Raw genomic sequence first — 20858 nt, forward strand, 5'->3', positions numbered from 1 at the left:
TCGAGGAAAATATCGGCAAAGGAGCTCATCGAAGCCCTATCATGTTATCCTTGCACCTTATCACCAGTTTTCCGCGGCAAAGAGATTCCCCTCCACAGACAACACCAGATATAAAATGCGAGGTTGATAAGCCCGAGCAAGTCGTCTCTTCTTCGTCACCATACTCTTCAACTTTGATCTTTCCTGCCAAAGTATCATGTCTTCCAACGGCGTTTCTACTTTCTGGTCGAGGGCCGATAAGTACCTCATGTCGACAGGCGTCCCCTACTCACCCGTCGTCATCACCAAAGCCCAGGGCACACGACTCTACGATGCCAACATGAGAAAGATCCTCGACTTTACATCTGGCCAGATGAGCTCCCTTCTCGGTCATTCTCATCCCGAGATTGTTCAAGTTGTCAAGGAGTACGCCGCCGAACTCGACCATCTGCTCAGCAACATGATCACACATCCTGTGGTGAATCTTGCTGAGCGCCTCGCGCGTCTTCTCCCAGCTCCTCTTGAAAAGTCCTTCTTTCTAAACACTGGCTCCGAGTCCACTGAAGCCGCTATCAAGATGGCCAAGTGTTATACTGGCAGGTTCGAGATTGTTGCCTTCTCGGCCAGTTACCATGGCTTAACCCAGGGTTCTGGCTCTGCAACATTCTCTGCCGGCCGAAAGAACGGTGGCCCAACCATGCCAGGTCAACTTGCATTCCCCGCTCCTTATGCCTACCGCTCGCCATTCCGAAAGGCCGATGGATCCTATGACTGGGAGACTGAGCTTGAATTTGGCTGGTCCATGATTGATCGTCAGAGTGTTGGATCCCTTGCAGCATTCATCATGGAGCCCATCCTCAGCACTGGAGGCATTCTCGACATGCCCGAGGGCTACCTCAAGCGAATGAGTGAAGAGTGCAAGAAGCGTGGCATGCTGCTCATCATGGACGAGGCCCAGACCGGAGTTGGACGAACTGGTCAGATGTTTGCGTTTGAGAAAGACGGCGTCGTTCCCGATATCCTGGCCCTCTCCAAAACCCTTGGTTGTGGGTTGCCACTGGCATCCGTTTCAACTACAGCGGAGATTGCGGAGGGCTGCAAGAGGGTGGGATTCCTCTGGTTGACAACCCATCTCAACGATCCTTTGACTGCTGCTGTTGGCGATAAAGTCCTCGAGATTGTTGAGAGAGACGATATTTGCCAGAAAGCAAGCGAGAGAGGCGCACAACTCAGGGAAGGCCTATTGAAGCTTCAAAAGAAGTACTGGTGCATTGGTGATGTCCGGGGTCGAGGACTCCTTCAAGGCGTCGAGATCATCTCGGACCCCAAGACCAAGGCACCAGGCTCTGACCTTGGCCAGAAGGTTTCGGACAAAGCCATGGAGCTCGGTCTGTCTTGCAACATTGTCAATCTTCCAGGAATGGGTGGAGTGTTCCGACTTGCGCCGCCTGTCACTGTGACGGCGGAGGAGATCAGCGAGGGTTTGAGGATCCTCGATGAAGCATTTGCTTACGGGATGAGCACCTTGCCGCAGGCTTGAGCATTATCTGAGAATTAGCAGAGAGATTCATGTGCATACTGACCTGGTAGCGAACATGGACCTAGATAAGTGGGCGAAAATAGTTACTGGTGGGGAGTAATAGATAGGGATCTACAGAAAGTCTAGAGTTGACAATGGATTTGAGTTTGCACATATATGGAAACGGCATGGCCTCCATCTCGACAAGGCCTCGCGTGAGTTCCAATAAACTTTCAACTGCGATAACGGTCGAACAGTTGTGGCAACGGTCTGAAAATGATACTCGGATCAAGGTGCCCCCGTTCATGTGTTGTTATGTGAGGTCATAATTACGAAGACCAAGCATTGGGTGAGGATGCTGGATGATATCATTGATTGACGCTGCTATCAAAACAGCACAACCTCAGCCTACATATCTTGGCCTTACCATCCTCTCAACACATCCCAATTCTTTGATTCAACATCATCTGTGCCAGTCAACATGGAAGGAGACATCCCGCAGAAGGACGAACTTCAAGCCCGAGCTATGGAGGGCCGTCCCATCACTCAGTCCGTAGCATCCACCATCGTCGCCAACGAGTCCGGCATGACGGGCCGTGGTCCCATTAAAGGTGGCACTGCAGCGACTGCTCAGAGTATCCATGACCGACAGCAAAACCTTCTGGAGAAGGCGGGCGATATTGCTCGGAAGCCTATTGACGAGATCACGAAGAAGGATGCAGCCGAGGTGCAGAGTGCAGAGGTGCGGCCCAGACACCCGAGGTAGTAAACTGTAGCTAAAGATAAGCAGGCTCGGCTTACAGGAGCGCCTGTAGGAAGAGGGTCGTTTTCATCAGATGTTCAGTCGGTGGCTGATCAGAATGCGAGAGCAACTGGGGAGTAAGGGGGCCAAGCGAGGCCATCTCAGAATCCCACGGTTAATTTACATGTGCGTTCTTCCAAATCATGAGTCAGCCAATCAAAGAAAGTATTTAAATGTATTATAAACGGTGACCTCCCATATCGAGCTGCCATGTACTCAGAACAGATGATGTGTGCAGCTCCTGTGGTGATCCTACATGTTACTTGCCTGTGTCGAAACAAAATGTGACATAGAAATAAATTGTCAATGCAATCTAGACTAGTTTATCGTTCGAAATTGAAGTCACTCTACTTTGTTTGCTTGCGAGATGAACTGGCCTCGAACAAGTATCTTAGCCATACTGCAGGCTGAGCGAGATCTATCTCGACCATCTCAAGCCTTTACAAAAAGGGTAAATATTTACTGCACTAACTTAGCTATTTGGGATACTAGTAAGGCTCCCTTTGTAGATATCCGGCTGTCCTTGCTGGAGTTCTTATTTATGACTCTTTCTACTACTATTTAGTAATAATAAAGAGTAAGAAACAAAGGCCTGAGAAGGGGAAAACTTTTATCGAACTCTTCGAAATAATTTTTTTACATCCTTAGCTCGAGAATCACTAGAAATGGATCCTAAATATCCACTCTCATTCAAACAGAAATTGGTTTGAAAACGATGCATGTGAAGATGGCATGGATTTAGGTAACAAGATCCTTTCCAGCCTTGCTGTCCAAAAAAGATAGAGTTTGGACCAATTCTTGGTCAGCCTAGTGGCGGCTGAAAAGCTCCGTCGAACGATCAGTTTGGCTAGTGACATCATGGCGAATTTAAGGCAGATTACCCCCACTGATCAACTTGATCAACAGCGGCTAATGGTGATCAACTCTGCCCAAACCTGCTTCCCAGACATTCCACATCATGAGTTTCCACATCATGAATGCCATAGAGAATTTCTCACTACTCAAAATCCCTCTTCTTCCTCTGTTGCTCTAGGGTATCCCAACGTTGTTACATCCTTAACGCCGGGCCGACGATAGATTGCTGCGGGTCACTGCTCGGGCCCGATCCGACCCTGACGGGTATGCCAAGTCCGAACTGCTGGAAAGGGCCTAGTCTCAAATGAGGGTAAATCTTTCGGTGTGATGACTCAAAAGTTTCAAGGGAAACCGGCCCGTCGGAGTGATTTCGTCTCGAGGGGCTTGTCTAGAGGCGAGACGGGTTGTAACAGACCTTATCAATCTTCCGAGAGAAGACGGAACGACAAGATTGGCTCGAACCAACCAGATCTGCGGTATCAATATTGGGGACTGCATTCCAGAGACCCTGACCAGCAAATATCCGCTGAAACCTTGACAAACAACGGCACTCATCTCACTGTCAGCATCACTTGACATCTGCCATCCAGGCTCCCAAAGCCAGTCAGCAGAGAGGCACCTCTCATGTTACCGAGCTGTCGGCCGCTTCTTGTTGAAGCTAGTTAGGGGGTTGTCAACGCTCGCTAAGCCAATCCCTGCGCAGCTCCTGTCTCGCAGCACGCCACAAAAGAACCTGTTCCTGGGCAAGACCACTTTATTTCCAGGGAGGACAGAAATCTCTGTTAGCGAGCCACGCAGATCCCTCGTGGAGACACTAACACATCACTTTAGCCCTGTCGAAAATCTCACCCTCGCACCAGGCCCGATTCTGTTCTAGACCAGATTGAATGGCGACACTTGAGCCAATGAGGAAATCGCCGGACCAGCTTCGAAGGATTCAGCGGCCGACCTGTTGGCCTGCTCCTGACCTCTAATTGCCTCTCTCAAAAAGCACAGAGCGTCGCATTCTGGCCAGTCGGGACCGCTCTATCCCCTCGGCTGCGCTCTTCCGAACAGAACCCTTCACTCACTGTCCCGTGGTCATTGGAGGGAAATGGAACCAAGAGATTGGGGTAATGCAAGGTTGGGACCAGCCCTACAGCGAACAAGAACGCTAGACAAGGGTAAAGACACCGCTGAGCCACTGTGGGCGCATCTTTCAAGCCCTCTGCCATCCCACGACGAACACATGCCAGGCACACTCCTTGAGACAGTCTTAGCTTAGAACTGGCGCCGAGATTGAAAGCCACTGCCTGGGGATGGTCGACGCCATACATAAGATGACGGGTAACTAGCTCGTCCCTCCATTCTCACCCCATCCCTCACACTCCCTTTTTTCCCACCACCTGTCACTCTTTATCGCCTTTGGAAACAAAGGCCTGTCTGTCTTTCCAAGATGGGTTCTAGAACCTATTCTCCGTCACTCTTTTCTTTTCTTTTCATCACATTCCTTTCCCCTCTTGCGACCCTCGCCGCCGACGCCGACGCCAACCCGGGCGACGTGAACCCCGTGCCTCCGATCCAGGAAATCAAGACCGAGGATCCCATCGCCAGCCCGCTCAAGGAGGGCTGCCCCCGAGAATGCAGCGCTGCCGGTTCTGACCCCGTCAACTGGACGCAGCTCCACAGTCTGGATGAGCTGTCTGGGTGTGAACAGCCCATGCTGTTTGCCCTCAATGTTCAGAACCCTTACAGCGAGTCTGCGACGCTGTACACTTGTGTCACGACCTCTGGATCTACGCCAACTCGTCGGGATGAGATTAGCCGTGTAGAGGCCCGAGCTGCCGAGAGCTCCGTCTCCCTGGCTAGCAACTGCGGTGCTGAGAAGGGTACCGTCAAGACGACTGCTTCTTCTGGTCGAACTGGAACTCTTCGATCTGGCGATGCTGCGGCTGCTTCTGACCTTCTTGCTAACTACCTCGACAACGGCGCTTCTTGTGGAACTACTATTCTCTTTGCCAAGTCTGGTTCTTCTGTTGTTGGATTGTATGTCGGTGCTGAGGTGCAGAAGTCGAGCGCTTCCAGCCTTATCCGTTCAGCCAGGTCAGTCATCTCATCGCATTTCTTGAATGAACCTCAACTAACTTTGATGCAGTGCGTATATCCCAAACTCACCATCATAGAATTACCATGCTCGGGAACGATCACTAACAGCATCTACAGAGGCCAGCTTCCAGAAGGGTACCCAGGCCTTCCAAGTCTGCGACGCCAACGACAAGCGAGCCGAGACCGTCGGCCTCTTCGCCGTCGACTCTGTCGAAGACCTTGAGGACGCCCAAGCCGCCGTCAAGACTTGGTCCAACGGGAAATGCGTCTCCATCCCGCAGGCCACTTCGCAGAGCATCAACCTCGGCGTCCTGACCGTCGGTCAAGTTAAGGCCCGAAGCCTCCAGCTGCGATCCCGTCTCTTTGGCCTCGACCACATGCTCGCCCCTCGAGCTGACTGCAAGGCCATCCAGGTCGTTTCCGGCGACAGCTGTGCCTCTCTGGCCACCAAGTGCAAGGTCACCACCGCCAACTTCAACAAGTACAACCCTGCCAAGAACTTCTGCTCTACCCTTGCTCCCAAGCAGTGGGTTTGCTGCAGTGCTGGTACTCTCCCTGATAAGACTCCTCAGCCCAACAAGGACGGAAGCTGCTACACCTACAACATCAAGTCTGGAGATTCTTGCTACTCCATCTCCCAGGCCTTTGGCATCACCCAGCAGCGCATCCTCGACAACAACAAGAACACTTGGGGCTTTGCTGGCTGTGACCGTCTTCAGCTCGGACAGCCCATCTGTCTCAGTACTGGCAAGAACCCCATGCCCCTTGCCATCGCCGGCGCCGTCTGCGGTCCTCAGAAGCCCGGATCCAAGCTTCCCACCACTGCCAAGACTGGCTGGGATCTCACTGGCATGAACCCTTGCCCCCTTAACGCCTGCTGCTCTGGTTACGGCTTCTGTGGTATCACCGCCGAGTTCTGCACCAACACAACTGCTAAGGGTGGTTCTCCTGGCACTTCCACTCCCAACACTCCTGGCTGCGTTTCCAACTGCGGTACCAAGATTGTTGGAAACACCAAGAAGCCGGCCAAGTTCCTCAACGTCGGTTACTTCCAGGGATACAACCTCGGCCGCAAGTGCCTGAACATGGACGTTGGCAACTTGACTGCTCTCAAGACCCCCTACACTCACATGCACTTTGCCTTTGCTGGTCTCACCCCCCAGTTCTCCGTTCTCCTCCAGCCTGCCATTCGGGAGCAATTCCTCAAGTTCAAGGAGGTCAAGGGTTCCTGGAAGAAGATTCTCTCCTTCGGAGGATGGGCTGATTCTACTGATGCCTCTACCTTCCAGCTGTACCGCGATGCCATCAAACCTGCCAACCGTGAGAAGTTTGCCACCAACGTCATCAATGTTCTCAACGGCCACAAGCTCGACGGTGTCGACTTTGACTGGGAGTACCCCGGCTCTGCTGGTTCTACCGGTTCAGCTACTGACACTGCCAACTACGTCGATTTCCTGGCCCTCATGCGAAAGAAGCTCGGCACCAGCGGCAAGTCCATGTCTGTTGCTCTCCCTGCTGCCTACTGGTACCTTAAGCCTTTCCCTGTCGCCAAGATCGCCCCTCTCGTCGATTACATGGTCTACATGACCTATGATCTCCACGGTCAATGGGGTAAGTTTCTTTAACCATCGATATCAGATGACATGCTAACGACAGCCTAGACTACGGCAACCAGTACGTCAGCCCCGGCTGCCCCAAGGGAAACTGCCTCCGCTCCCACGTCAACAAGACCGAGACTCTCGACGCCCTCGCCATGATCACCAAGGCCGGAGTCGACCCCGCCAAGGTCATTATCGGAATCTCCAGCTACGGCCGCAGCTTCAGAATGACCGATCCCAAATGTACCGGCCCTCAGTGCACCTTTACCGGAAGCTTCAGCGTCTCCAACGCCGAGCCCGGCGAGTGCACAAACTCCCCTGGTTACCTCGCCAACGCCGAGATCCGCAAGATCATCTACGACTTCAAGTACAAGAAGCCTGGCGTCACCGCCAACAGCTGGTACGACGCGGCCTCGGACTCTGACATTCTGACGTTCGGCACCAAAGGAAAGGGAATAACGGACTGGGTTGCATACATGAGCGAGGCCACCAAGGCTAAGCGTACAACCTGGGCTCAGAGCTTGAACTTTGGAGGTGTCGTTGAGTGGGCTGTTGACCTGGAGGTCTGGTTCTCGCCCAAGCCTTAAAAAGATGATGTGGTTTTGGGGCTTCTTTAATCTTGCCTGTAGCTATACATGAATCCCACATAGTACCACAGTTTGCAAATTTCACGTTGAAGCGATTCATTTTTTCGTACACAAGTCCTTAGTTCCTGCCTTGCGTGCTACCAGAAGTATCTCGTCAGTAGGTGTCATGTCCCTATAACTTGATGATTGCCTGCAAATTTCGGGAATATTAAGAAATGCATTTGGAAGGTCGAGGGGCAACATTAGATTGTCGACTGGTAGCCATCAAAGGTTCCCTGCTGCATTGTAATATCGCCAGTGACAAATGGTCCTGCTTCCAGGAAGTCATACTCAGGCCGACAAGTTGTGCCTTTTCACATATCTGCGCTTCCATCACAAACGTCTGCATTGTGCGAGCCTCTCATTCCTGGATAACTAATGAAAACTAACGAGACCTCTGGGAAATAAGCCAGGTTTATTGCACACGTTGTCATCCCAACACACCAGTCAACCCACACTGCCCTGTCCAGGTAGACAATTCCATGACACCACATGGCGGCAACAGTCTCCTTCATCGCCAGTACTGGTGATCAAGAGAGCTTGGTCTAGCAAGAAATTGTTAATTGTTATTGCTTTGCATCGGGAATTGGATACCTGGATGGTTCTTACACGGAAAAAGCTTATCCCATCTTTGATAATGTCGACCCAACCGTTCACAAAGTTAAATTTCAGTTTCCCTCCATATTCGACCCTCGTTCCGTTGGGGTAGATAATGACAGTGGGGCCTTCCGTTTCGAAGGAGAATGAGCCGAACACTCGCGGGCTGAGATGGTTTCGATCAGGAAGACCTGCCAAAGGACCACGGCCTGCTCGTGGAGCGAGCTCGGATCCTCGTGGGGCAACATCAGATCGTGGGGCAAGCTCAGCTCGAGGAGCATCCTCAGCTCGATGAGCGACTTTAGCTGGTGCATTGGGCTCGGCTCGACGGTGAAGAGGATCTGCTTTCATCCAGTCATAGCTGGGGAATGCCAGAGCCATACAGCCAACGATGAGCGTGAAAGAAACAATGGCCTGGAAGAAACGCATTGTTGCAAGTAGGGTTAGTAGAATATGATGTTGGGTTGTCAAGTTAAGGGGAGAAAGTAGAGTAGGAAAGTCTGAATAGGGAAGGTTGAGCAGAGAGTGTTGTGTGAAGTGCTTGATAGAGAGGAAGGGTGATGCATAGGTTCTTATACTTAGAGTCAGCCCCCTCTTCTCGCATGTGGTAGGTATATGTTCGTCTGCTCCTCCCTGCATGTTGAACCTTTTTTGATTCGTACCTCGCTACAATTCTTACCCTACCTAGCTGGTAGAATTCAAAGGCTTCAAGACATTTACTCCCTGATATTCCAGTTGCATTCAGCCCCAAGCCATGATATCAAGCTGAAGAGTAGCTGGACAATTACATTGCCTGTGGCGCCAACGGAAAACGTAATACTTTGTCAGCCATGCAATGCCAAGATATCCTGTGGGGAATGTTGAGCAAGCCCTCAAGCCCAGCTGAAAGCAATGATCATGCGATCCTTTTGAAGTAGGATGTGTGGCTGAGATGTTAAAAGCCTATATGCAAGGAGATATGCCGTAAGAAAAGCTGTGGCAAATTCTCGAGAAAGCTTGGCAGTATCTATGAGTATCTCTCATGTCTTCTTGGTATCCATTCTTTTTTCGAATCCTCACCAGGACAACTGGAATCGCCTGGTCACCCTATCTCTGTCTCTTTCTAGCTTGCGGCTCTATGTTCGTTTGTGTCGATAGTATATCCTTAGGTACCTAGCTACTCTAAATACTTGGTAACTATGATGAAAGGGCTATCGTAGAAGTAGCTAAAACTCTAATAAACGGATATTAAGTCTCCTAAAGGAATTCTAGTAGCTGGAATAACTCCAAAGCCTTACAGAGCCACTTCCCTATTCTGCCTAACGGCATATGCGACATACTGCAGGGATCAACAACGTTGCGTTTGGCGCCAGACCGACTTTTCAGCCCGTACCCCTTCAGCCTCTACCTGACAGCTGCACTTAAAGCCTCAACAAGGGTCTGCTCCTAATAGACTTGTCTTCTGAAACTCTCCTTGCCGTTGTCTTGGATCACATCCCCGAGACATTCATGGCTTGAACAGCCGGAATGGCCCCTCAACTGCCGAAATGCGACGTCTGCCTCGACCTCGACAAGGAGCTCTTGGAACGTAAGCTCCACGGAGAAGCCTATTCTTGCTATCTCGAGGAGATCATTGCATCCTCGGAAAAGTGTCAAACATGCTGCCTCCTCCTTAAGGCTGTGCGGCACTCCTTCCCCGAGGTTTTTGCCAAGCCAGCCTTCTTCCAGCTCTATTTCTCTCATTTTGGTGGAGAAGGATATCAACGATCCAACGACGTCTTTGGACTGAGCGTCTCACCGAAAGAGTTCCCTGATACAGAAGATGATCCTCTGGAGATGATACCCGGTGGCTGGAAACCGCGCGTTCTACACATCTTTTCCATGCAAGGTGGCTCTAAAATGGCTCAACTTTTGTCTGACTGTGCTGACAAGAGTTAGACAAACCCAATCCCTGGCCGTTATTTGGCGGAGGTTCTGTTATCTCCTCCGACCGCCAAGCTTTGGCTGCGCAAGCGAAGGGATGGATCCATGATTGCGAGACGAATCATCCTGACTGCCGGAGGGCCCAGACCAGTCTCCCCAAACGGGTCGTTCAGATGATACCTGGGCCGGGGTCTGGCGTTTGTACAGTGCGCCTTTACGAGCCGCCTCAGGATACTCAAGGCGTATATGCCTGTCTCAGCCATTGCTGGGGTAAGCATCAGATCATCACCACGACGAGAAGCAACTTCAACCAGCATCAGGACGAAATCCCGTGGGACGATCTTTCAACCACTTTTCAAGATGCCATCGAGTTTTGTCTTCGTCTGGGACTAGAGTTCATTTGGATTGACTCGCTATGCATCGTCCAGGACGACGCCGATGAATGGGAACAGGAGGCCGTCAAAATGGCGACGTACTACACTAACGCCCATGTCACTCTGGCCGCAACAGCAGCTCCTGACGGAACCGTTGGACTATTCCCCGAACCCCATGCCGAGGATCAGCCTTTGCTGCTGGAAGGTACTAATAAACGCGGAGAACAGTACCACCTTGTTGCTCGAACCTCGATCAACCACGTCTTCGAAGACGAGCAGGATGCACTTACCGAGTTCCCACTGATGACCCGAGGTTGGGTTTACCAAGAGCACATTTTATCTCGCCGTTTTCTTCACTTTGGAAGGAGAGAACTCATGTGGGAGTGTCACTCTGCTACACATTGCCAATGTGGCGTTATACCCAAGCAGCCGCGGTCTGATTATACGACGAACCAGGTGCTCAGCGTCGCCAAGACTGGCGTGGACGTAACAAACAAAAAGTCCAGACGGAGGATGTGGTATGATAATGTTGAGGCAATCATGAACCTAAACTTTACGTACTTTAAGGATAGACTTCCTGCTGCTGCGGGAGTGGCAAAGCGGCTGGCGAAAGAAGCCACGGGCAGATACTTGGCAGGTTTATGGGAAGATTGTCTCATTGCGGATCTTTGCTGGTCGATTCTCGAGAATGGGGAAAGGTCGGATGAACTGAAAGGTTTCCCATCCTGGTCCTGGGGATCTGTATCTGGGGGGCTGGCAACACTCTGGTGTCAGTCTGACCTTGATGATGACAACGTGAAGCCAGTAGCCACGGTCCTTGAGATCAGCTGCGAGCCCGACCCTCCGTCATTCCTGGGTCATGTGGACCGAGCCATACTGGTTATTGAAAGCCGAGTTGCCACTGCAACTATGTCTTCAGTCGATATGAAAGGCAGAAGAGTGCGAGAATTACAGTTCAAGAACGCCAAGCTGTACGGAGAGCTGGGTGGGAGCTGGACCTTTCATCCAGATGTTCAGAACTGGGAAATGGATGACGCAGAGGTGGAAGTGGTTATTGTAGAGATGATGAGAGAAACGGTGGATGAAAAGGTCAAGTCGGCCACTTTTCTGGTTCTGCAGCCCGATAAAGACTTGTCTCGACGCGTTGGGCTCTTAAGGGCTCAGGTGAGGAGGAGGAGAGGGGCGCCTGATCAAGGCTTGACGTTTCTGGATCACTTTTTGAGTGAGGCTACAACAGCGACGGTAAATATCTGTTAAGTAGTCATATGGGACTAGAATATATGTTTTAAAAGATACATGAGATCACTTGCGACGTTGTGGTATACTGGGTGAACTCTGCTACGTAATTACGGAATAAAAAAGATACCAGAATACTAGAGGATACATCCCGATAATGCCTAATACTCGGGATTGCTATTTTGCCGGCCTTTTGGTGCCGTATCTTTATCAGTACCTTAGGGGAGGATAATCTAATCCTTGTATGTACCTTAGGCGATGATAGCTTAATGCTTTGTTCTTGGCCGGCGTGCCAAGCATTCAACACCACCTTTGACCTGATCTAAGGCATCGCTATGCGCCCATCACCCACAAGCCTTGATAAATGTTATTATATCTCATTCGTTTTACTCACAGAAACTTTAATCATAACTAAAGGGCTTATCTCATGCATGTTCATCTTGCCTACACCCACTTCTGGAGCTGCATCTTACCCCTCCATCTTATCCCACACAAGGCAGACACCAACAGTTGCAGCCTGGCAAGTATGCCTCGGGCGGCATTGTCAGGTGATGAAACCGATAGCTGAAGAATCAGGCTCTAGAGATCCCCCGCATTGTGATAATTCTCTCTCGGATTTATTTCCCTCTTACTGTCACACAAGTGTCAAGCCAATCTAATCGCCATGACCGAAAAAGCCGGACTAGCCGCGAACATCGCCGTCCTCATCAAACTCTCTGGCGAAGTCACCACTCTATGCATTGAGTACTCTGCTGCAGACACAAATAACCCCGAAATCTCCAAGCTACAGTCGCGCGTAGAGGGTCTTGGCACAGCACTCAAAGCCACCCAGAAGTTTGTCAAAAGCCGCGATGGCCAAAAGCTTACAGTATCCCAGGAAACCCTGGACGTCATTGATATCTGCAACAAGAAGCTCTCCAGTATAAAGAAGGAGTTGGAGGGGAACAAGGAGGGAAATTTGTATCGGCGATTGAGCACGCGTACATTGAAGTGGCCATGGAAGAGCGCCCAGCTTGACAAAATCATCTCAAAACTGGATCGTTACGAGCAGGTCATCACTCTCGCCTTGGAACCCGATAAAACGTAAGTTTGAGATGTCCCAATAGAGGAAGAGAATGGCTAATGAATGTGCTCCAAGCGGAATACTCGGCAACATTATTCGTGGACTCGACAACGTCTCCCACCAGCATCTGGACATCGCATCTCGCATTGGCTGCTTCAGTGTCCCATTTCTGTCTAACCCAGACTTTATAAATCGACCTGAGATTCTCAAGTGGATGAAGGAACAGCATGATAGCCATGCTGGGCGCGTTGCATTAGTCGGCAAAGACGGGCTAGGGTATGAGATATCGAACCCATCACGTTACACTCCCAGACTGACTGCCACAATACAGAAAATCACAGATGGCACTCCACTTCGCCGAAAGAATGCACGACAAGGACCACAAATGTAGCATCTTTTGGATAGACGGGAGCTCCAAACCAATGTTTGAACACTCGTTCCGATCCCTCGCAGACACGCTCCAACTCCCTGGACGCCACAATCCCAAAGCCAACTGCCTCGTACTCGTTAGTGACTGGCTCAATAAGGAAGAAGCTGGGCCATGGGTTATGATCCTGGACAATGTCGAGGACGGCGTCTTGAATTCCAAAGACGATGACACTCAGCTTGCAGCGCTCCTCCCATGGCGACGCACCGGTTGTCTCATCGCCACCACGCGCAGCCAAGTTGTTGCCGAGAGCCTCATGATACTCCCCAAGGCAATCTACGAGGTTGACGCAATGAGAGACGCCCAAGCCATGCGTCTCTTCCGAGGCAAGATAAGTCGGACCAAACTTGAAGACAGCTACGATGCTAATTCAGCTCGGAAACTTGTTCGAGCTCTGGATCACTGCCCACTTGCAATTTCCATTGCCGCCTCCTTCATGATTCATTGTGCACCTGCCATGGAGACTGAAAGCTATCTGGATCAATTCTCGACAGTTGACCAGCAAAAGGATAGTCTGCTGAACAAGGAAGGGGGCCATCTTGCACTAGACGAGACTGTCCCGGCTCCTGTTGTTGCAGCATGGGAAATCGCGTTTAGACGAATGGAACAGAGAGAGTCATCTGTGGCGAGGCTACTCTCTTTGATGAGTATTTTCAATCCTCAAGAGATCCCTACCTTGGGGTTGCAGCGCTACATGTTCGACGTTGATTGGAAGGTCAGTCGCCAGCTAAGCAAAGATCTGAGGACCCTCTGCGCATTGGCTCTCGTGTCAGATTCAGCCTCGGGAGATACTTATCAAATGCACCCTCTGATCCAAACTTGCACACGCGCTTGGTTGACTCAGTCTGGAAAGATGGAATACTGGAAGCGGCGTTTCTTAAGCGATATGACCGCCCAGTTTCCGAGTGTCCCAGGTGGTGGGAACCGATCTACTTGCCAAGCACTTCTTCCTCATGTTGAACGACTGTTTGATGAGGAACCTGACGACAACAGTCTCAATGACTGGGTCGTCTTGCTGAGACGCTGCGCATTGTATTTCAGAGACACCCAGAGAGGCGAAAGAGCAATCGAGTTGTCTAAAAAGGCACTGGCAAAAGCTGAGGCCGTCTGGGGCAGGGAAGACGTAAAGACGCAAAGCTTGATAGACCATACTGCTCTATTCTTGGGCCACGAGCGTCGATTCCAGGAAGAAGAAGCTCTCTTGGCCGAGCTCGTTGAGATCAGAACTCGAACACTCGGCGAAGAGCACAACAACACCCTCACCGCGATGGACCTTCTGGCAGACTCATATTGCAAGCAGAAGCGCTTCAAAGAAGCTGAGGAACTTTTCCTATCCGTAATTGAGAAACAAAAGAGGACTCTGGGAGAGGATCATCACAGTACGCTCACCACCATGAGGCGGCTTGCGGGCCTCTACCGAAAGAACGACAAGAAGGAGGAAGGTCTCAAGCTCTTTACTCTACTAGAAAAGGTCAACAGAGATTCAAAGAAAGACAGCCAATACGACACAGACGCAGTCAACCTGGCAATAGCACACATGGACTTTCAGCAGTACACGGAAGCAGAGGAGCTGCTGAAACCGGCAGTGGAGAGACTGACAAGGACCCGGGGGCACAACGAAGGAATTACCCTGTGGGCAACGTCTGTTCTCGCAGGGGTGTATAAGCGGCAGAAACGCTACAAGGAAGCGATTGCTCTTGCGCAGTGGTGTCTTCCCTTGCTGGAACAAGTCTGTGGGCAGGATCACCATCGTACGGTGTACACGCGGAGTCTATTGGCGAGTCTGAGGAAAGCATAGCAGTGGAGATGACCGACCGGACCAGATTGATAATTTTGCGTGTATCTAAATGCAGTGAGAGATGTGTTGAGAGAGGTTCTCACATATATGAAGTGAATGTTTGATATGTGAATTTGAGCCTGTATTCCTTGTCAAGATCTAAAGAAGTACTTGGACAGCCCGAAACGAATTTCGTTAAGCTTAGACAAATTTCTCCTTTCTAGGCATGTTTTTATATGGCAGCTCATTTTCCGCTTCCGGCTGACTATGCTAATCCACAGGTACGATATACAGAGTTTAACGACCATCGAGTCCTATGATATCTTTTCTAGGCTCTTTTTAAGAGGACGAGAGGTCTGCCGTGCCACAAAGTCAACGAAATTGCTAATCCGACGCCTGCTGACCGGTGAGGTTATGCAGTAGATATACAGTGCACTATGGCAGTGAAAACGGGTCGACACCGCTAGATGCAGAGTCTGGTATGGCCATGAGTCCTGGCCAGTCCTCGAAACCCAGATCGACCTCCATACTCCTCGATTCCGATGTTGTTGTCGTGTCATTCCAGGTACGTGGCACCGGGCTTGGTTGTGCTGATAGAGCGATTCCATCCCTCTCCACCTCCTCGAGCATGCCGAGGTGACGTTTTGAAGCCAAGTTCCCGGCCTGTGCCATGTACACTAAGACATTGCGAGCCTTTCTGTAGGTAATTGCATCGCGCGCAATGTCGTCACCGGTACACTGAAAAGCGTTGGGATGTTTGCTCAGCATGGGGCCGGCAATAGCGAGGACGGAAAGACACGAGAAGAGGTGTGCCGAGTCCCAATAGCCATAGTTTACTGTCAAGGTCAGCTCTGATGATGCGCCTGTCAATATGGAACGCCTAACCTAGGTTTCCCGACTGCGCATTCTCGAGCATGATGAAAGCGTTGCTCCGCGCCGCATGAAGACAAATGTTGTTAACTGTGCAAAGCTCATCTGAGAGGGTAGTGACGGCTTCTGTCCGAAGAAGGAATGTAAACTGATAGAGAAGAACAGGTCGAAGAAGCAAGATGTAGCACTGAGAAGACAGGTATGGGATTAGCCTAGTTGTAGTAAAGACAGCATAGGTAGGGAGATAGAGATAGCGTACCTGATGAAAGCGCAGCGCGATGGACGCGCATATACGGCGCTCCGGCATTGAGTCTGATCCAGCAAACACCTTTTCAGGCATTTCTCTCCCACATCGATCTAGCCTCTGCAGACATTGCCCCAAAACTTGGTACGGTCCGGCGATATCTTTACTCTTTAACTGACTGACCGTGTCGACCACGGCACATTTAATCTCGCATAACTTGATCTGTGCCGTAAGCAGATCCGGATCGTAAAACTCTTCTTGTTCTTCTGTAGTCAACCCGCTTGAACTCGGATAGTCCAGGTCCTCGCCCACTCCGACATAGGCTGGACGCAGGCCAAGCTCCGTGCTAATCGCGCGGTCAACGCAGAAGGCGGTCCACCAAACCCGCTTTCTGTGCTCACGTTCGAGGTTGGATAAAGACGCTGGCGCCGGGCGGTCCAGGCCCAGGCAATGGGCGATTCGGATGCTCTGACCTGCATATGAATAGGCTGACATGCGGCGGTTGAGGATGTGGGAGCAATGCGACTATGACCTCGACCGTTGATTAGTTCAATTCTAGGACATGGAAGATGAATGGGAAGTCACTGACAGCCAAGTTGAGCGCCTCGACATCGTCAACGGTAGGTTCTTCATATGCCACCTTTAGCAATATGAGGCCTTGCTCAAAAAGCTCAACCCCTGCGGACAAGATTGGGGCCGTTTCCTGTTCCAATGCGGTGCCACCAGCGGTAGGGAAAGCCTCGACGGCTCCATCATCCGGAGTGACTTGGATAGGTCTCCTTGTCGTCGTGTTGGCTTCGGCAAGGGCCAAAACAAGGGACAAGCGACACAACCAGTTCCTGTCGTTAGTCTCACATTCGTCGCCTCTGTATGTGGCATGAAATCGCTTCCAAAACTCTTTTCGGAGAAAGGTATGATAATCACCGAACTCTTGTTCGGCTCTGGTCATTAGTTGCATAGCATAAGAGTATGGGGGAAGCTGAAATGTTATGTTGGGAACTGAAGCAGGGATCAGTACACGCCGAGTTGGCGTTGGATCATCAAGCGAGGTTTTTACATACGAAAGGTATCGAATCTCATCCTCGCATGACCTTGTAGAGGAGTCTGAGGACTTGAGTGATCTAGAGACGGTCCGGCGTCAAAAGCGTCCTCGGATCGACGAGCAAAACTCCCCGTCTCCCTTAGTTTGAGCACAAACGCTTCAGAAGTAGAGTTTCCAATCATCGAGTCAGCCACAGGACGTGCTGGCCGGCCCTCGAATTGCCGACTGGGATTATTGGTCTGGCTGCGAGACGCATCTGCTGATTTGCCGCCGACATCAAGCGTGTGGCTCCGGATGGCCTCTGTCAGCTCATTCAGAGAACGATCTATGCGCTGCAGATAGCTCTCTGGAACAGGGACGATTGTATCCTGCTTTGGATAGAGACAAGGTTTTTGTCTGGTGGCGCATCTCTGACACGGCTGCTCTGAGAGATGAGTATGCTGGAAATAGGATGTGGTTTGCCATTATTTACCTCCACTGCATTTGACTTTTTGACGATGGCAGTCATAGCATGCCGTGATATTGCGTCCCTTGGGTCTGAGCATTTTCGGTATAGGGTCGTCTTCACACTGTTAACATTAAGAGTATGCGTGACCAAGATAGGTACGCTGATTGCGTGGATAGCGAATGGCTCTTGCTCCGCAATTTAACCGCATCCGAGGGATGTTAAAGTTCTGAGGATGCCCAATGAAGTCTAGAGGAGACTATCGGTTGAATACTTAATCCAATCCGACAGGCATTATGTAAAGCCAAGATATAACGTACATGATAAGCGAGTGCCGCAGACAAGTAAGTGCCGCACTTTTCTCGACGCTTAAGATAAGAATCAAGATTAAAATATAATAAACTATTTAATTAATTAAGACTAACGTACATGATAAGCATGCGTCGCATGCAAGCATGCGTCGCACTTTTCCCTCCTACACCTAACTTTTCATTTGATCAATTGATTCTTTAACCATTAAATATGTCAGACCTAAATACTGAGGCTAAAACTCTTCTTGCTCTTCAAGCACTTCAGAATAACCCAAAACTAAGCATCCGACGCGCTGCAAACCTCTATAGGATCTCCGAGCATAGGCTACGTCGCCGGCAGAATGGCATTCAATCGCGACACGATTGGATCCCCCAATCGCGTCGACTATCTGATCTTGAGGAATAGATCATTATTCACTTCATTCTCGACCTAGACTCACGAGGATTTCCCCCCCGACTGCGTGGTGTGAAAGAAATGGCTGATTAATTGCTTGCCGACCGCGACGCGCCACTAGTCGGCACGCGTTGGGCTCATAACTTTGTTAGACGACACCCAGAGCTTAAGACGCGTTTTTTTCGGAAATATGACTACCAGAGAGCTAAGTGCGAAGATCCAGCCATTATCCGTAACTGGTTTATGCTTGTGGCGAATATAATCGCGAAGTACGGCATCCGATTAGATGATCTCTACAACGTTGACGAGACTGGCTTTATGATGGGCATGATTCAGAGCGGAATGGTTGTCATAGGCATAGAAAGGCGTAGAAAGCCAAAATCGGTGCAGCCTAGAAACCGAGAATAGATTACGGTCATCCAGGCGATTAATGCGGATAGCTAAGCGATCCCGCCGTTTATTATCGGTGCGGGCTAATATCACCTCGCTAACTAGTACCGAGAAAGTAACCTCCCGGGCGATTGGGCTATTGCGATGACCTAAAATAGCTAGACTAATAACGAGACCGGTCTCGAGTGGCTTAAATACTTTGATCGGTGCATAGCTAAGCGATCAAATAGTCGCTATTATCTTTTAATCCTCGATGGCCATAAAAGTCACCACTCTATCGAATTCGAGAGATATTATAAGGAGAATAAGATTATTAGGCTTTATATGCCACCTTATTCGTCTCATCTACTTTAGCCACTTAACGTCGGGTGCTTTAGCGTGCTTAAGAATACTTATAGTCAAGAAATAGAGCTTCTAATTAGATGCTCTATAACCCATGTTTTAAAGACCGAGTTCTTTCTAGCCTTTTACGCCGCATTTTAGGCCACTATAATAGAAAAAAATATTAAGTTAGCCTTCAGAGGAGCCAGGCTTATTCCTCTTAACCCGGAAAGTATAGTCTCGAAGCTTAATGTGCAGCTATGGACTCTAACGCCGCCTGAGGAGGTGGCTAAACCGTCGACCCCTTGGGTCTCAAAGACCCCAAAGACCGTGCTTAAGGCTCAATCTTAGTTAGATTACCTCGAGAGGCGAGTAAAAAGGCATAAAAGTAGCTCCCTAGAGTTAATTCTAGAAGCTATATGGTCTTCTTCTAAGGGAACAAAGATAGTTATGCATAAGGTTGCCTTACTTAAGGCTAGGGTTAAAGAACTTAAATAGGCAAATGAGATACTAAGCTAGCGCTAGAGGGCAAAAAGGACCCGACTATAGAAAAGAGGGGTAATAATAATAGAGGAAGGAAGGTAAGTAATTAATCAAATAGATATTAATGCGCAGGTAATAGCTAAATCGTCGAGGAGTAGTAGTTAAGGGAGGTCAGCGCGACCGGGAGTTCAGCATTATGGTATCTGCGGTAAGCCTAGTCATAATGCAAGAACATATCAGGTAGTGATTAAGATATCTGGGGAAGAGTATAGCGAGTAATTTTAATTAATAAAATAGTTTATGGTGTTTTTATTGCGATTTCTATCTTAAAGGTATAAGAAAAGTGCGACGCATACTTGCATGCGACGCATGCTTATCATGTACGTTAAGTACTATATTATTTCCTAAACGTCTCAAGAGCGTCTTAGTATATTCTTGCGTTATAATTAGTCTTACCGCATATTGAATAATGCCTTTCCTTTGATCGCGCTAACCCCCCTTGATCATAACTCCCCGACGATTCGGCTACTACCTGCATATCAACATCTTTCTGATCAATTGCTTCCCTTCCCTCATCTATAGTCATCTTCCCTCTATTTTGCAGCTAGCTTCTTTTTAACCTACGCCGCTTGCTAAGGGCCTCATTTAACTATCGAAGGATTTGGTTCTTAGCCTTCAATAAGGCCATCTCATGCATAATTGCCTTCGTTCCCTTAGAAAATGATTTAAGTGCCTTAAGAATAGATGCCGGAGAGCTACTTTGATGCCTTCTGATTCGCCTTTCAAGGTATTCAGATTGAGAACTAGCCTCAAGGACGGTCTTTGGGGTTTTTGAGACCCAAGGGTCAGGCAGGCTAGCTTCCTCCTGATCAGGCGTTGGAGTCTGTAGCTACACATCAAGCTTTGATATGACACTTTCGGGGTCTAAAGGAATAAGTCTGGCCCCTCTAAAACCCCCCTTAATATTGCTTTTCGTCATAGCGGATTGGAAGGCGGCATAAAAAGCCGGGAAGAAGTCGGTCTTCGAAACGTGAGTTATAGAGCATCTGATTAGATGCTCTATCTGCTTGCCGTATGCTGTTTTGAGCGGTCCAAAGCACCCGACGTCAAGAGGCTGGAGCAGGTGGGATGAATGAGGTGGCATACAAAGCGTGATGATATTGTTCTCATCGCAATATGCCTCAAAGTCGGCCGAGTGGTGGCTTTTGTGCCCATCAAGGATCAGAAGCCGATAGCCACCTTCTGACCGGGCCTTTGTGTGTTGATTGAAGTGCTTGATCCACTCGAGGGCGGTCTCGTTATCGGTCCAGCCATTTTGGGTCGTTGCAATAGCCCAATCGCCCGGGAGGTTACTTTCTTAGTACCAACTAGAGAGGTGATACTGACCCGCAACCACGATGAACGGCTGGATCGCCCTCCCTTCTGCATTAATAGCCTAGATAACTATAGCCCCTTCCCGGTTTCTAGGCTAGACTGATTTCGGCCTTCCACGCCTTTCTGCGCCTGTGACGACCATGC

The 20858-nt window shown here is 49.9% G+C and overlaps 6 protein-coding genes across 6 annotated transcripts; 5 read left to right on the forward strand and 1 right to left on the reverse strand.

The window, feature by feature from the left end:
• Nucleotides 1-196: 196 nt before the first annotated feature.
• LRP88_05724 (pyridoxal phosphate-dependent transferase) lies at nucleotides 197-1519 on the forward strand (the record flags this gene model as incomplete). The annotated part of the gene is made up of 1 exon (XM_083242272.1): nucleotides 197-1519. One exon carries the CDS (start codon nucleotides 197-199, stop codon nucleotides 1517-1519), a length of 1323 nt encoding a protein of 440 aa, XP_083101208.1.
• Nucleotides 1520-1979: 460 nt separating this feature from the next.
• Nucleotides 1980-2264, forward strand: LRP88_05725 (uncharacterized protein; the record flags this gene model as incomplete). The annotated part of the gene is made up of 1 exon (XM_083242273.1): nucleotides 1980-2264. One exon carries the CDS (start codon nucleotides 1980-1982, stop codon nucleotides 2262-2264), a length of 285 nt encoding a protein of 94 aa, XP_083101209.1.
• Nucleotides 2265-4590: 2326 nt separating this feature from the next.
• On the forward strand, nucleotides 4591-7425 carry LRP88_05726 (glycoside hydrolase superfamily; the record flags this gene model as incomplete). Its single annotated transcript, XM_083242274.1, has 3 exons — nucleotides 4591-5237; nucleotides 5365-6851; nucleotides 6902-7425. The coding sequence occupies 3 exons, from the start codon at nucleotides 4591-4593 to the stop codon at nucleotides 7423-7425; spliced, it is 2658 nt and encodes an 885-aa protein (XP_083101210.1).
• Nucleotides 7426-9567: 2142 nt separating this feature from the next.
• On the forward strand, nucleotides 9568-11527 carry LRP88_05727 (HET domain-containing protein; the record flags this gene model as incomplete). The annotated part of the gene is made up of 3 exons (XM_083242275.1): nucleotides 9568-9928; nucleotides 9979-11447; nucleotides 11495-11527. 3 exons carry the CDS (start codon nucleotides 9568-9570, stop codon nucleotides 11525-11527), a joined length of 1863 nt encoding a protein of 620 aa, XP_083101211.1.
• A 710-nt stretch (nucleotides 11528-12237) lies between these two features.
• On the forward strand, nucleotides 12238-14861 carry LRP88_05728 (uncharacterized protein; the record flags this gene model as incomplete). The annotated part of the gene is made up of 3 exons (XM_083242276.1): nucleotides 12238-12656; nucleotides 12712-12912; nucleotides 12968-14861. 3 exons carry the CDS (start codon nucleotides 12238-12240, stop codon nucleotides 14859-14861), a joined length of 2514 nt encoding a protein of 837 aa, XP_083101212.1.
• A 414-nt stretch (nucleotides 14862-15275) lies between these two features.
• LRP88_05729 (uncharacterized protein) lies at nucleotides 15276-15756 on the reverse strand (the record flags this gene model as incomplete). Its single annotated transcript, XM_083242277.1, has 2 exons — nucleotides 15276-15676; nucleotides 15726-15756. The coding sequence occupies 2 exons, from the start codon at nucleotides 15754-15756 to the stop codon at nucleotides 15276-15278; spliced, it is 432 nt and encodes a 143-aa protein (XP_083101213.1).
• Nucleotides 15757-20858: the final 5102 nt, after the last annotated feature.

This window comes from Fusarium phalaenopsidis (genome assembly GCF_050370095.1).
Source record: "Fusarium phalaenopsidis strain FUZ10S chromosome Unknown contig_32296, whole genome shotgun sequence".
NCBI lineage: Eukaryota > Fungi > Ascomycota > Sordariomycetes > Hypocreales > Nectriaceae > Fusarium > Fusarium phalaenopsidis.